At 39.5% G+C, this 16,778-nt stretch overlaps 1 protein-coding gene across 1 annotated transcript; it reads left to right on the forward strand.

Moving 5' to 3' along the window:
• Positions 1 to 1,511: 1,511 nt before the first annotated feature.
• LOC117002531 (M-phase specific PLK1 interacting protein) lies at positions 1,512 to 12,624 on the forward strand. The gene is made up of 2 exons (XM_033071724.2): positions 1,512 to 2,077; positions 6,794 to 12,624. The coding sequence occupies exons 1-2, from the start codon at positions 1,724 to 1,726 to the stop codon at positions 6,995 to 6,997; spliced, it is 558 nt and encodes a 185-aa protein (XP_032927615.1). The 5' UTR covers positions 1,512 to 1,723; the 3' UTR covers positions 6,998 to 12,624.
• Positions 12,625 to 16,778: the final 4,154 nt, after the last annotated feature.

Below are 16,778 nucleotides of genomic sequence, written 5' to 3' on the forward strand. Positions count from 1 at the left end.
TATCTTCAGTTGGGTGTAGTTTTGGAAGGGTTAGCTTGAACTGACCTTTGAGCAACTCTTCCCTGAACGAAGTACCCTCAGACTACTTTCAGTCTGTTAGGACAGAGCAGAAAACTTGTTACCTTGACTTGACACCATGGTGTCTTCTTGCCTCTCTAATAGGATAAAAAAGCCTGCACAGAGGTTCGGCATTTATTTATACGAAATATGTGAGGAAAAGACAACTGCTGTATCTCAAAAGCAGCCGAAAATTCTGACTGCTTGAAAACGAGCAGGATGAACAGCATAGGCTTAAGACATGTCACATGTCAGTCTGCCTAAATGCTGAGGAAGAATATAGAGAAAATCTATATAGCAAGTTTGTCGACTGAACATGCTGTGTGTAATCCAAAGTATTACATGGATGCTTAAAGATTTGTCAACAAGAAGAAATTAATCAGCACAGTTATCCCAGTATAACTCAAAATGTGCATAATTATATGTATTTCTAATTCATGTCGTGTGAGAAGGGTTTAAATTAAACTGGTTTTTTTTTGAATGAGATAGATAATTTGGTAACTTACATTGATAAACTGTCTTGTGTAGACATGGCATTCCTTGTGTGCATGATAAAAACAGTCTTCCAGACTAAAGGATTATTAAAAAAAAAATTAAATGAGCAGGTTTAGTCTCTTTCCATTTTAGAATTTAAAAGATATTGCCTCATTTTTCACAGAGAGATTCTGTAACAGTGGGGAGGTCAGTTCTCCGTGAATATAAAGTTAGTTGTCATTGGGAAAAAAAACAAACCAAAACCTGTTTAAGGCCAAAGAAAACAAGACTGGTATATAAAGCATAGAAACGTTCTGCGTATTTTAATAGATAACTTTAATAGTTAACTTGGTTCTGAAAGCTCTTTGTAATTTTCCTATACTGCAACGTCCTCAAAGCGAGCAGTGCTTTGTTGCACTGACAGAAATAAATAATAATAAAAATAATAATAAAAAAAAATCTTTACTATTTTTTACAGAGCTGTTGAGGATTTGCATTAATATGTACCTGAGAACAGAGCAGTAATGGTAATAAACAACATTGTTAAATTGACTTTGGCTAAATACGAAGTTCTCCTACAAAATAGCATTTTGCCACGAGTTTGTACGAGTAAGTCTTTGCCTGAGCTACCAGTCACTTAACTGCAGACAGCTCAAACTGATTTTGAGGAAAACCCTTCCCATTAAAGTGTTCTTTAAATGTCGCTCTGTGTTTTTCAGTGGGGGCTGCCGTAACACGTAGCATTTGCAAGCTCAAGCATTAAAAGAGTCCAGAACAAAGGCTCACAATAAGCATATCTGAAGTGACACGAACCGTGAGGTAAACACTCGCATTGCTTTACAGGAGTTCACTTAGTTGTTTTTAGCAGCTATAGAACCGCGGGCCTTCGCTGACAGCCGCCGTGAGCCCTGAGTTACCAGGCATCTTCTGAGACCCCTGCTCCAGATTATTCCCCTTCAGCTGAAAGCGCTCAGAATCCCCCGGGCTCGGCCCGCCGGGTCGCTGTGTGAGGCTGCCGGGCCGTGCCTCACGGACCACGCCTTGTGCTGCCGCCGCGGAACGTTTAGAGCCCGGAACCTGCCACCCGCCTGGCTGGGGAGAGGCGGGGGAACAGAAAAGCGCGGACGCGGTGCCGCCGCCGCCGTTGCACAGGTTCCGCTCCTGCCGCCGCCATTCCTGGCCTGTCCCGGCCATGTACCGGCCGGGATTCCGCGCACCGACACCTCCCTACGCGGGCGGAGGCTTCCGGAGCCCTCCCTCGGGCGGAGGGCCCCTGCCGCCCTCTCCGCGAGGCTACGGGAGCCCCCACCACACGCCGCCCTACGGCCAGCGGCCCGGGCCGTACGGCAGCGGCCTCTCGCCCCGAGGCCCCGGGTTCCACGGGCGCTTCGGGAGCCCCTCGCCGGGGGCGCAGACCCCGCGCAGGCCGCAGAGCGTCAGTCCCCGGTACCCGGCTCCGTACGGCGGCGCGTCCCCGGCCGGAGCGCCTCTGCACCCGCCGCCGCAGCACAAGCGCTCGCCCGGCGGCTTCCAGAGGCACTTCCAGGTATGGGGCAAGGCGGAGAGGGACACGGGGAAGGAAGGAAGGAGGGAGGGAGGGAGATGCCGCTGCTTCTAAGCGGGGCCCGTAACCCCCTGGGGGAAGGCATGCCGAGGGCTTGTGCCAGCGCAGCATCCACCCGCCCAAGAGGATTTTTAGGGGAGAACCAGACGTGAACTACACTGGGAAACATCAGCTTATCCCCCGCCCATTCCCCCGCAGTAGAGAGGACGGATAGAGCGCAGGCAGCTGTGAGATGGGGAAAGGGAAGACGCCCTGAGGCCTGATGGGTTGTGAAGACACTAAAGTGCAACTTTCATATTCTGGCGTATGAAGATAAAGAATTAAGCACTGGCCGAAACAAACACCTCTTTCTCCTGTACATGCCTCCCTCTGATCAGTTTTGTTTAATGCAGTGGTGAAGCGTAGTGTGCTTTTACTTTGCCCGTATTGTACTCCATCCTGGGAGCTGCCCTATCCGCACCCTGTTCACGTTCGGAGTTTGCAGGGACACGGACAGAGAAAAGGAGTGCTCTGTTAAAGAGAATTAAGCTGAGGCTCCTTTAAGCAGAAGTGAGAGCATCCATTGTGATCATAGGCTCTCGTTTTAAAGTCTTTGCTTTGCACCAAAAGCTTCTGTTTGTGTAGTTTTCCTGAAAGCCATCAACCCCAGGTTGCGTGAGTTAAGCTTTTTTTCAGCTGTGTTAGTTGTCACATGTGACTGGCAGTGCACGCAGGGATGACAGTTCTCAGAATAACAACTTTATGTATATAACTGGCTTTATGCAATGTTAGAGAAACCTTAAAAGTGTAGCAAATGACACGTGCAGTACAATGATAAATTTTTTATGCTCTTATTGATACTTGAAGGAATAAATTATGATAATGAAGTCACATCTTAATAGAGACTAGTAAAATCTTAATGTGTCTGCACTGCATTGTCACGTGTCCATTGAAGATTAGTATTTTGTTATTTTCTTATGATCCAGTTAACTCAGTGGTGGAATGGGATCATTATAGAATTTATACATTTTCTTCAGCACAACAGCAGAGACTCTCCTGGTGTGGAAGCCAACAGATTGCATAACTTTAGTGCCCTTTGAATAAGCCAAGCATATGGTATTTTTGCTGCACCTTATGGAGGGACAATTTATGTTATTGATGTCTAATTTCCCTTCAAAAGATCACTCCATAGGCTCCGTTCTTGATTTAAGAAACCTGACATAAAGTCAGGTTACATTCTGAGATAACAAACATGACATAAAGAAGGTACATCTTTGAGTCCAGCCTCAGACTGTCACAACATCTTCCCTTCTCCCCTTTCCTTCTTTAGACTTGTGAGTAGTTTAGGAGCACTGGCCTGACAGCAATTCCTTTAGAGACTCAAAGGACATTGAATGTCTGTGGCTTTGCCCAGGACTGGAGAAATGTGTGAGTCTGCACTTTCACGTGCGTACACACCAGCTATTCTGCCTGGGAAGGCACTAGAGGCAACCACAGAGGGAGTTAATCTCATAAACCATGAGTTCTTATTTGCTTTGGTGTGGAAAAAGATCTCTGCCCATGAGGCTATAAACAGATTCGGGTAGAAGGCCTTTGTGCATTTTCTAAGCATCAGATTTCTCATGAGTCATGTGCATTGTCCCCTGTCTGCAGATCTGTTAAGTGAACTCCAATGCCTTTGGCGTTTATGATGCTACAGACACTTTTGAGATTAAAGCCTTAAGTGGCCTTTAAAATTGCATTGGAAAATCAAAAAGACAGTTTATGTTTACTTAATATTCTATTATTGTCATATCATTAGCATTCTGTGTTTGCAGACTTCCATTCTTTGAAACAAACAGAAAACTTGAAGGAAAACATACCGAGCTTGTTTTTTCTGAAATGGCCAACTCAACCTTTATGTGGCCAGAAATTTACAGCACTTTCTGTTTTTTCCACAGAGGTGCTTCTGTTTTATATCATATGAAAAGATGTTTCTGAAAAAAAGGGCCTGTAGTGACAGGGCAAGGGAGAATGCCTTTAAACTGTAAGAGAGTAAGTTTAGGTTGGATATTAGGGGGAAGTTTTTTATTGTGAGAGTGGTGAGACACTGGAACAGGTTGCTCAGAGAAGCTGTGGATGCACCATCCCAAGCACTGTTCAAGGCCAGGCTGGAGATGAGGCTTTGAGCAGCCTGGACTAGTGGGAGGTGTTAGTGCCCTCGGGAGGAGGGTTGGAACTACATGATCTTTAAGGTCCCTTCCAACCTAAACCATTCCGTGATTTGTCTTTGTTACATTTCTTATCTCCACTAGAATTCACTAAGTGGAAATGTTTTATTCCGTACACTCAGTGGGAATTACTGAGCTAGCTGCTAGCAGCAGCTACAGAGTGGTGTGGATCAAAAATCATTGCAGAAAGTAAAAGAAATGCCATCCTTTTGAAATGGTACAGTTGTGATTTTTGTGTTTTGTGCATATGCCAGCAGCTATAATTACATCAGGTGAAGCAAGCTGATAAAGGGAGGGACTGTCCCCAGTTTCAAGGCAGTATTACTTCACTCAGTAACTTTTTAATGAATATCACTAAAAGATGTTGTCTTCTATTCTAAAGAGAGATTTTTTTTAATGTGGAGAAAAATGTACTGAGAATAGATTGACTGTTTTTTTAAGGAAAGTTCATTGAAAAAAAGGCTGTTGGCATTAGTGACAACTAATAAAAAGGGGTTTTTTTAAGCTGTCTTTGGTACCAGGTAGTGCCTCTTGCACTAAATGGTTTCAATTGTAGATAGGGCTGATTTCCTTTTCCACAGGTCTATAATGTGAATAATCACATTTTTATTTTCTTCCCTAAAAAAAGAGAGGGGAAAAACCATATTAATACTAGCATTCTAAACTTAAATAATCTACATGCTTAAATTTAACATGTACTGAAGGCTGTCAATCTTGTATTACATAATAGTAAATTTCCTAGTACTGCTAAAATATCAGTGTAATGTCAGTGTTACTGATGATCTGCATCATATTGTAGTGAAATTTAAGGTTATTAAATAAATCCATACAAATGAGCATTACCACTGAATTATTTTGCTCCTTCACTGAGTACTACAGATCATTATATCAGCTTATGTTTCTTCTGCCTTCTGCAGATTAAACACAGCAATAAATGAGCTCCACATTCAATCTGTTTTACAGTATCAAAGTTAAAAGGTCTTCTTTAAATGTGGTTTAGAGATGGTGGGGTTTTGTGTTTATTTAGGACAGAATGCACAAAGTACTGCTGATTCACTAGTAAATGTGAGTGCATAACATAAATGTCACTGTTGCTGGAGCGTGTCAGCTTGCTCTAGGAAGCTCCATGCCCCTTAGAGAGTTTTTTAGATGTATTCTGAGATGATGCTCTGACCCTCATGGGGTTTGATACAGTAATAGTAATTCACCACCTTTTAGAAATTCTTCTGTTTTGAGATCATCCTCTTAGCTACATAACCTAGCTGCAAAGAATCATTAGAAACAAGTGCCCTGTAAATAAGACATGGATGTTCCCATGTTTAATCATGTATTCATTATCATCAAACTTCAGGAGTTCCTGAAAAGTTCTTGCTGGAAAAACATCAACGTGTTCCTGCCACAGCATGTTAGCAGAAATAAATGCAAGCTGTTTGAGTGAAATCTTCTGGGTAAACACTGAGTCTTTCACTTTATGACACCATTTCTCAGTTTTGCTCAGAAATTGTTTCATGTGATCTATTTACATAGGTGCTGTTAGGCCTTACTAGTCAAATTCAAATACCACCACTGCTGATCCAAAAATTCAGGGGTGGTGGGGTTGTGGGGAAAAGCAGCCATTAATCAAGTGCTTTTACCCTCCTTTACAAAATCTGATAACCAGCCTCAAGGCATTCTGTTGCTCTAACCATACAGAATGGAATGGGCATGCTTGGAGATACTGTACTATGCATTGCTTAACTTGGGTTAAAACAATTTAAATACAGCTTTAGACAGAACTTCACCTTTTAGAGGAGTGAATCTGAGGAGAACAATGGATGATGCTAACAGGAGAAAATTATTATAGGAGTTCCTTTATGTCACAGCACTCTTTAGCTGCAGATTTTTAGTGGCTTTATAGAAAGAATTATGATCCTTGATCTTAAAAAAAAAAACCAAATATGAAAAGCTCCCTGCAAAAGTCAATACCCACTAAAATCACTGATTACCACTGAGATTGTGTATAAAATAAAGTCTGTTCTCAAATTTCATACATCACTGGTTTGGTTTAAAGGATTTTTTTCCCAAATAATTCTTTGTAGCTATTTACGTTATACAATGCTGTGTTCAGTCTGTAAGTACTTAATATTTGACTTCTGCTCTTGTTAATATTTTCAACTCTTCCTCAGCCTCTAACTCCCCACCTTGTTGTTCAACTTTTGTGAGACATGTTGTTGACAGATTACGAAAAATAGCATGAGCTGCTTTTCTGCAGCTATGTGCCAGAGTGATGTAAACAAGTATTTGGGAGAAGACTGTGGTGGTACTTTTTTCTTACCCTTGTAAATTATCACTCATAAGTGAAATACATAGAAGTTAATATTTCCTGAGGAAGATGCAAGTGAGGTGTAGTAATTACAATTAATAATCAGCTTCAGAGCTCTACTACAGTAGAAGGAAACACTTTAATTTTTTTTTCTTAGTTTGAATTAGACTATTAAATGTTTCTTTACCTGATGGTTTTCTTCCAAAGGGATCACCCAGGACATCTACTCCATTTGGTACAGCGCATGGCAGAGGGAAAAGAGTGTCTAATGATGTGGAAAACTATTACAGACCTTCAATGCTTGAGGACCCATGGGCTGGCCTAGAGCCGGTTTCTGTTACAGATATAAACCAGCAATACAGCAGTGAGCAAACAACATTTACTGGTAAAAAAGGGAGGTATTTCAGCTAACGATTTTAAAGGCCAAATAACTCCATCTTGTCAGGAAAACTTTGGGACAGAATCTTTACACTTACACAAGATGAACAATAATCAAGACCTTAGATAATACTTTTATTTCATCACATGTCCACCCTTTTATCCTACCTTTTTTTATTGCATTGGATATTTTTATGTATGGAAGGCAAAAGGAGTGGTAGGAAAACTTATATTTCTGGCTATGTGGAAGTGCCTACCAGCTCTGAAGAACAAAGTGTTCTTTAATCACCAGCGACTGATTTGTGACTGTTAAAGCAAGTTTCCGTATACTTACCTCTCCTGTGCCAGATTGTTAGCCTTTTGTTGTAAAGTCTCTTAGGGAGTGGTATTTTTTATGTTTTAACATTTTTAGAATGAAAGAACTTGGAAATAAAATAAAGTTTTGTAAATCCTTGTTTTGTAATGTATAAAGAATATTTTAGGAGCTTTGTTAAGGTGTACACATTAACACAGTAGTTCTCAACACTGAAATTAGGTGACTTCTGTAAATATGCTTGTATACTGTAGTTAACATCTGGTTTTGTGCATAGTAATTTTTGTTAATTGCAGTGTAATATGAAGTTGAAACATGACTTATAGCCATCTCAGGAAACAAATGTATTGGTTTTGGAAAGTTTAATTTGTTGAGCAAACTCCTGAGTCACAAACTTAATTCTGGAAGTATTTGCCTTTGTGTTTAAAAATATATATTTGGATCAATATTAGAAATTTCTGGATTGTAGTAACAAGTCTGTTCAGTGGCAATTTAAATCTAAAGAACACATAAAACATCAAGCTTAAATAAAGGCAAATGTGCTTTCTGGATGCGTACCTACTAGAATAGTACAGAATGAATAGTACAGTCTTTGTTACATTGTTGACATTAGTACATGCATAGCATCTTTTTTTTAATCTGTTTTATATTTGTCAATTATTTTTTATTTTTACTTACAGCAGACGTCATTGCCAGGAGAATTGTTTTGTGTGTGTAAATGCTATATTTTTTATACTGAAGAGGAAAGCAATGAATTGGGTTTTTTAGAGCTTGTCTTTACATGGAAGATCCATGCTTAAATCCAGGAGTGAATATCATAATCTAGAATAAAAAAGAAATAGGTGCAGCTGCAGGCATGCTCTTAACTTGACATATTAAGCCTGCAGTAGTTAGGTAAATTTTTGTTGAACGTACCACTATTTGTTGACTTTTGGATTTTAAGCCAAGGTAGAGTGTAAAAATCTTGTTAAATAAAACTGTTAGTTTAGTTTTCAAAATACATGGGTACTTTTAAGCTTCTTACATACTCAAAACATATTTTTGCGGTCCTGAGGCATGGTTAGGTAGAAAAACACAGGAAATCCCATTAAACTGTTCTTAGTAACTTGTCTTTTGCTGAGGTAGAATAGTCCTCTGCATTTTTCATCTGTTTCATCATAAAATGTTCCTGAAGGTGGTATTAACCTAACACAACTTCAAACTGTAGGGGGAGGTTAATATGTTGAAATGGGCTGAGTCTCTTGTACTGAATCTCTTAGGACCACAATGTAAAGTATGTACTTTTATCTTTCCCTGGTTGACCCTGTTTTTTTAGTGTTGTATCCAAAAAGGCTACCTCAAGAACTGAGAACATAATGCCTGCTGGATATCAAGAATGGTTAAATCTTCATCCCAGAATCAAAAAATGGTGCTTAAATGGCAGCTATCGGTATTGTCACCTGTAATATGTACCAGCGAAACTGAGATGACTTGACAAGTTGTTGTCTTTAGGATTTATACATAAGTTAATGTCATTGTGAAAATTGACGTGTAAAGCTTTCTTCCCTTTGTTTCTTTTTAAATCTTGTCAGGTGCTGCAAGGCTCACAGAAAAAAAAAAAAAGTTGTGTGCTTAAGCAAGTGCCCTGTTTTGTTGCTGTTTTCCATGTGATTGAAATGCAATTTATTTTTGCAATATTTGAAGATCTTGGAGAAACAAATATGATTTTATTTAAGAGAGTGAAGCCAGGATGTGTTCTCAGTTAGACATGAGAAAAGTCTGGGTTTTGAAGGGAGAAAGGAAAGGTAAGGGATCCCTGAGAGAAAAGAGAGTGTTAGAGGTGGGATTTCTTACACAGTAGCCAGTATGAGCTGCCCTTGCACATTGCAAAGATGAATTTTTCCTCTTTGGCATTGCAGTTGACCCAGGCATCAAAGCCAGACTCCTCTAGTAACAACTTTTAACTCCTGGAACCAGGTGTCAGACATTGGTGAAGGTAAATGTTCCAGAAAGAGAACTGAGGAAATAAACTTGAAGCACGGTTTAATCCATGCAGACCTTCCACAATGCTGTCTGTTAAACTACTGCTTCAGTGCTCTTCAGGATATGACTCAACAATTTTAAGTACATCATACTGCTAAAGGCTACAGTCATTTGGTCAAGAATCAGCACCAAAAACTTTAAAATTATTCACCTTTTTGGCTTCTGGGAGAAATTCTGTAATTACATTAAAATTCAAATATGTCATTGTTGAAGAGCTGCAAAATGCATGAACACATGTTTAGAACTATAAATATAATGTATTTAAAGTCAATATAAGTTTTGCCTTTTTAGCCATGATATTCAGGAAGCTTAAGCACACACCTCCTCATGAGTTTCTTTTTCTTTTTACCATTTGGCAAACATCTGATGGAGAGAGGATGCATCACTTCCTCATTTGTTAATGAAGTGACTTCATAGTACCAGTATGACTCTGGAAAAAGCATTTGATGATAAAATGTAAAGCACAAAACACATCCTTTTTTTGTGAGCTCATGAAATAAAATAGTGCTTATGTCTTGTTAATGAAGGGATTACTCTGTAATGAACACACCGAGTGTATAGGCATTGCTCTTTCTTCAACAAACTTCTTAGATTTTAAGGTAAGTTAGCTTCTTCTTCAGAAGTTTGGGTTCACACACTTTTCAGTTGTTTTGTTTGCTTTGTGTTTGTCTTGAAAGTCCATTTGACTTTCTCTTCAGTTGTATAGAAGTGTAACTATTGACTAACTCTTTCAGAAAAAAAATTAATTCACTTGTTACTGTTTGTTCCTGTGTTTGAGTGAACTGCATCACTACTACAACTAACCGTAACAACAACTTAAATCAGCCAAGAACATGTGTCATGCACCAACATACTGGGTGGGTAGTTACCTCAAGATGTGCACTATAATAGTTCAAATTTCATGTTTGGCTTTTCATTCCAGCTTTATAATATGAAATATTCTTCTGTGGCACTCACTACACACATTGAAATGGTTAAATAATTTAGAATATTAAAATTTAAATTAAAATGGGATTTTAAAAGTTCTTGTTAAACTCCTCCTCTTTAGAATTAGAAGTAATGCATTGAGATGCAGCATTTTCCTAATGTCAAAGCTGGGAACACTTACCAGGTAAAATGTGTCTGGTCAGCAGAATGGACTGACTTTTGCAGTCAGGTTGCTTTTCTTGTTAAGGACATCTTTATGTGCTCTTAACATTATATAAATTATTTCATTGGACCTCACAGTGGGGAGCATTTGAAAAATGCATTATATGGAAATTCTACAAGTAGCTGTTCACTTTCCTTCTATAGAAAAGTGTTTAGTTTTCAAGCTGTTCTTCTGAGTAATCTCACTGAAGTCAGAGGATTTGCTCGTGCAACTGGGATGTGTAAGTATCTAATGTTACAGTTTGGAAATTCTGTCATCCATTTATCTGTCAGTGCTTTTTACCAGCACTGCAGTTTATTTCTCTGCCTAGCAATTGCTCTGAATTCTAATTCAGAAATCTGGTTTTATACATTACTGTCTTGCAATGAATTAAACTTGTTCTTAGAATATTTTCCAAAATTCTCAAGACTAAAGACTGTTGTCTTTTCCCCAAATCTTGGTGTTTGCCTTCCTTCTATCTTGGAACTGGCAGAGGGAAGGGAGGATTGCCTTGACTGATGGATGGAGAATCATGTAATGATTTTCATGTCTCATGCTTTCAGAAACTTGCATACCAATTGACATAGGTAACTGGGTAAACTTTTTATATCATTTGACATGGTTTAAACAACTTTTTATTGCACAAGAAATGGAAGAAATCAAGTTGTGTTTACACTCAACAGTAATGCGGTTTCAGTCATTGATTCAGAACCAAATTTTTTTTTGCCTAAAATTACTTCTTATCTGTATGTCTCAAAAGGCTGATTACAAACTGATTCGGTTTCATTCTCTGCAATTTTCACTTAAATGTGTGCTTTGATGACTTATAATTGAACAATAATTTTTCAATCTGAAGTTCTGAATTTACTTTTACAAAATTAATAACTCATGTTAGACCTCAAATGTTGGCCTTCCCTTTAAAATATTTTAGATCTGGCAAAAAAGGCTGTATCTCATCCGCACTGCTTCCTTGTTGATACTAAGAAACCTTTGCCTTGTGCTAGAGACAGCTGGGCAGATGGTTTGGTGTGAGGCTGCCCTTCCTGTCCTTGAGAATGCCTTTAGACTTTTGCCATTCCAGTGCAGCAGGACCCCGGAGCTGTTTTGAGACAAATAGTAATCCATTTCGCTTCACCAGCACTATGTAGAGTTCAAACCACATCAAGCATTTGGTTAGTGCACATCCTGGATTTTAAATTTCATCAGCATCTTCTGCAGTAAAATCACAGGTGAATTCCACTGCCCTTTTTGTACTCATCTGTAGCTGTTGCACACTGTTGTTCTGAACTAGTTGTGTAAACATTTGTATACAAGAATGTAACTCCTGCAGCTAACAGGGGTCATACCAGTACAGTTCCAAAGTGATTTTTTTTAACACTGCTGACAGCCCTGCAATTATAATTACACCAAAAATCTACGTGTACTACCCTGCTTTTGTGTAGCAGTAACCATGCTATTTGATGCTGTTTTAAACTACACTTAAACCTGGTATCTATGTATTTTGCCACAGTCTAATTGCTGTGTATTCAAGGCAGTTAAAAGCTGTTACTGTAGAGTCAGTGGGTTCAAATCCTTGTTGTATGCATGAAGAAATTTCTATGACTTCAAACTGCTGAACATGATGTCAATGCAACTGTTAGTGTATATACCAGTAAAGGGATGAACAAAACCTCTTTTACTCTGTTGCAAATCATTCACTTTTCAAGCATCACAGAGATAATGTTAAAACAAGGGAAGAGGAATCAAGCTAATTGACAACTTCTGTGGATGACTGCACAGCGTAAAGCACAAATAACAGAGCTAACATAAGTCTTTAAAAAGCACTGATTGCCAGCTAGGGAGTAGTATCATCAATAATTGGATTGTAAGTAGGAATTGCAGTGCTCCCAAATCAAACCACCACTTCCCTGTGGCTTTATGAAGATTTTAGGTTAAATGTAAAAGAAGGCTTTGAGCTGTATTCCCTTAACAGATGTTGGAAATAAACGTTACTATTCCTACAGTTAGGTTTGCAGAAGAGACTGTGTTCACCACTTGTCTGTGAAGTTTAGTTTCTGTTTAGTTTCTTTATGTCTTTTTTTGTTGTTTTTTTGTTTGTTTTGTTTGTTTGTTTGGGGGGTTTTTTTTGTTTGGTTGGTTTGGTTTGGTTTTTTTAAACTAAGAGAAAACAGGAATTGAAAATTTTAGAGACTGTAACAAAGATAAAAGGCAGAATGAACATCTGCAAATGGTCCAAGAGTACAACTTGAGTTAATAACTATAAGAAGGCACTGAGAATCTATTGAGTACTTGCCATGCACTTTCCTAAGGCTGTTTCCCTTGTCTGTAAATTTTTAATAGCCTCCTGATTGCTAAGGCATTTGAAAATTGAGGAAAATGACTGGGTTGTTCATTTCCACATGTTGGAAAGTTGTTTGCACTCTGTGGGCAACAGGTTAAGAAACTGTGATAACTGTTTGCAAATAAATGAGGTGCCAAATTGTGTCTCTGTTGGAACTGAAGACACCTTACACTACCAGCAGTGTTCCTGTACTTAGAATAGTTTCTAAAATAAAATTCCAAACATGTAGAAAGCTTGTGCAAAGAACTCTTGAATCCCTGTTTTCAAGGTACCTATTCCATCTGGTTGCATTTTCTGACAGTATTTAATTTCCTCTCATAACAATTGCTGCATGTTTTATACATTGGCTCTCCTATAGCCTGTCATCCTCACTGTTGTGGTGCGAGGAAGGAAATAGTTGCTGTCTGTACTTTGTGAATGTACTACTGGTAACAGCCTAGTTTAGTTTGTCTCTGCTATTAGATCATCCCAGTACACGTTAAACAAATCTTTATGGTTCTGCAGCTTGCAAAGTAGATTCTAGTACATTACTAAACATATCCACAAGGCTTTCTGTACTTTATATTTCAAGCAAACAGTTTAAAGGGACCTAGTGAAAGTGGGTTTTCTTAAACACACACCCACCCCGACAGCTCTATCCAGAGAAGATAACTTAGGCAGTCTTACCCTAACTTTTCCTCTCCAGAGAGTTTTCTATTGGCTCTTTTTTCTCCTTTTTTTTTTTTTTTCTGTACTGGTCATATAGCAGCCATAAGTTAAGGATCTTCTGCCTTGGTTTTCCATGGAAATAAGCATTCCCTGCCCTTTCCATTGAAATAGGCTCATTCCACCCTTCAGGGCTCAGCTGGAGAGTTTGATGAAATTGGTGTCATCCAACCACCCACCACACTCAGTCCCTACAGGTCCTGTTAATTGACATTGCTGGAGATGACAGAATTATGACAACAAGTAAAGTCGCACAGATCCCCCCTGACTCATCTAAATGAGCCTTCATTGGTTGAGTGGTGGACTTTGTTGTCAGATGTAGAGTGAGAACTGTACAACACAGACCTTGCCATGGTGGCCACCGTTCAGATTTTTAAAAAGCCACTACTGAACATGCAGACAAGTGGTACTCAAATCTGTGCAAATTCAGTAATAATAAACAGGCAAAGTCACTCTAAAAAGTCAACAGAAAAATTGTGTAAAAAGAAGGCACAGGGAAGGTGTTGCATTGACCCCAGTATACTTTCTGGTAGCTTCCCAACACAACATCTCTAAAATACTTTTATTTTCACTAAGGATATCCTTGCTAATATATACCAAGTTGGATGGAGAAAAACTACCTCACAAAACATAAAATCAGGTATTCTTGATCCAGCAGCCACAGGATTTATTACTGTTTTCAAACCCATGAATGACAAGAAAGCAGATGTGCATTTCTGAGAGAAGTGAGTTTGGTGGGCAGCAGAAATAAAATGGTGGGTGCCTAGGAACCTTTCCTATTCAATATACTTAATAATTTACTGCCAGTTAAAAAAGATATTTCAACTTCAGTCCAGCACTAGTTACTTCAGTGCTAAATTCTACTTAGATGATTTTGAACAGCCCGAACATCATCTACAGAGCAACTGCTTTCGGTCTTGAAACCTTTCAGTGAGCGGAGGCAAAGCGCAAGGTTCTGGTGTCATTCTAACTGTATTAATGTATTAGAGAAAAACAGCAGAAACACATCTAGTCAAAGTATATGGCTTTAACAGCAACTAGTCTGTTTCCAGGTAAGCATCCCAAAATAAATAATCCGGTTTCAGGCCTAGCAAGGAGCATCAGTTCAGCTGACTTGCCCCTCCAGCACCTCCTGTCATGGAGACAGTCCAGTGAAGGGGTCTGCACCTTCAGAAACACACCATTTGTGTAAGTTGTTCTCAGTCATTTCTAACGTCACAAAGTATCAGCACAGAACATGGGCAAGAGTCCAGGACGTGTTTAAAGTATCCCCATAAGGGATACAAAAGGGTAGAAAGCTGAAAAAGGTAAGACCTGCACTCATTCCCTCACTGTTTCTTCACAGGCTCCACAACATTGTGGCCAAGCCCTGCATTTTCTCTGGAGTCACTTTCCACTGGTTATTCCCATTATTCTTTCTGTGGCTGACGCTTCATTTGAACCAGATACTTCTCTCTTTTTAAGACTTCACTCTTTTGTGACTTAAGCCACCCATAATTTTTATTTTTTTTAATTCTTAATGTGTTGATTTATTTATTACAAAATAATTTGTTATTCAGAGCTATGTGTATCACAAGATAATTTTACAATTCTGAACTATCACTGTATCCCTAGTTCTGACAAAGCAAATACAAGTGTTTTCAAATCATACAGATTAAGATTGAATAGTTTAAAATGTGTTTCAAACTAAGCTTGCTGATGGCTGGAACAAGAAAGTTACAGTAATTTCACGATTACAAGCTGCACCGATTATAAGCCGCACTTCCGGGGTGTCAGCAATGTTTGATTTTTCCTCCATATATAAGCCACACCGGATTGTAAGCCACACTTTCGTTCGCAGCGAGGATCCACGTGCAACTTTCACAAAGTTGCCAGTTAGTAACAGAATCGTGTGATCACAGGGTTTACTGGCTGGGCCCTGCTTGGGGTGGCTGCCAGGGAGCGGCTCCAGCCCCACTCGCCGCTGCCACTGGGAAGAGGGAGAGGGGCGTCCCTGGCTGCTGCCACCTGGAGGAGGGAGAGGGGCGTGCCCGGCCGGTGCCGCCAGGAGGCGGGAGAGGGACTTGCCTGGCCGGTGACACCGGAAAGAGGGAGAGCGGCGTGCCCGGCCGCTGCCGCTGCACCGCCACTGCCCCGCTGCCTGGGGCTTGGTGGGCTCCGCCTCGGCTCGGGGCTGCTGCTGGCTCGGACTTCCAGGTTGGGAAATTTCCAAAATTTGTTCATATATTGGCCGCTCCTGAATGTAAGCCACACTTCTGGTTTGGGAGCAAAATTTTAGTCAAAATGGTATGGCTTATAATCATGAAATTACTGTAATTCCAGTTAGCTTTTCCAACAGTGAATCGCAGGACAGGAGCTGCCAGTGACAAATCTTTTTTATAATAACATTATTGCAACATCAATTGCAAAGCAATTTACAAAGGTACTTCAATCTGTAACGTCTGCTGCTTTTTCTGCCTGCAGTTTTCCCATTCCTGCTTCATTGTTTTTGTCCAGAGGGCCTGTTGAATTTTGGTTATTATTATTTCTTTTTACTAGTTGCAAGTTTTAAGGATCTTTCAAAATGTTAAAGAAAAATCTGTTTTAAAGTTCAAGTAGTATCTATACATATTGAGTCCCAAAGAGTGAGTGAAAAAAATAACTTGGATTATTCTAGTTCTAAAGAGGTATGGGATACAGACCTTTTCAGTATCCATAAACTAAAGCAGTAAGTGAAATACACTTTTTACTAAGAAAGGCTACATAGATTTTGGTCAAATCCCAAATCTCACTATCCATCAGTTGGTGGGAGAGAGAAGCATATCCTGTGAAATCCTGCACAATGTTATGTCTGAACCTCACCTAGCAACTCCCACATAAAACCAGCAGTTTTGTTTAAACCACAACAAAGACACTTTATATTTAAAAATTTGACTTCATGATATTCCAGGCGGAAAGAGTTAAAACAGTTCACAGCTTTTCCTTGGAATTTCCCTCTCCTCTCCTGAGAGGTCTGTTCTGGAGTCATGTAAACACAGCTGCTTGCTGTCACTTCATCCTTCTTTTAAATTCATAAGAATAGAAACATTCCCAGAGGGAGTTCCAGGCCAGGCCACTTTCAGCCACCAGCCCTCTATGCCTTTATCCAGTAAAAAGGCACATAAAGTGCTGGGGCTCATACATATTTCATGCACCTTCTGGCTACAAGTTTCGTTTAACTCTGAAGTTAATAATACAATTCATTCTGTCTGAAAATAGACCAAATGTATTTTTCATATAAAAAGTGTATAAAATTGTATAACTTTTATATACGTAAAGTGTGTAA

This window comes from Catharus ustulatus, chromosome 1 (genome assembly GCF_009819885.2).
Source record: "Catharus ustulatus isolate bCatUst1 chromosome 1, bCatUst1.pri.v2, whole genome shotgun sequence".
NCBI classification, from domain to species: Eukaryota; Metazoa; Chordata; class Aves; order Passeriformes; family Turdidae; genus Catharus; species Catharus ustulatus.

Bases quoted from the DNA above. Each gene is read 5' to 3' on its own strand.
- LOC117002531 (XM_033071724.2), top strand. From the start codon at position 1,724: ATGTACCGGCCGGGATTCCGCGCACCGACACCTCCCTACGCGGGCGGA. The intron at 2,078-6,793 runs GTATGGGGCAAG...TTTCTTCCAAAG, and splicing joins GCTTCCAGAGGCACTTCCAG to GGATCACCCAGGACATCTAC.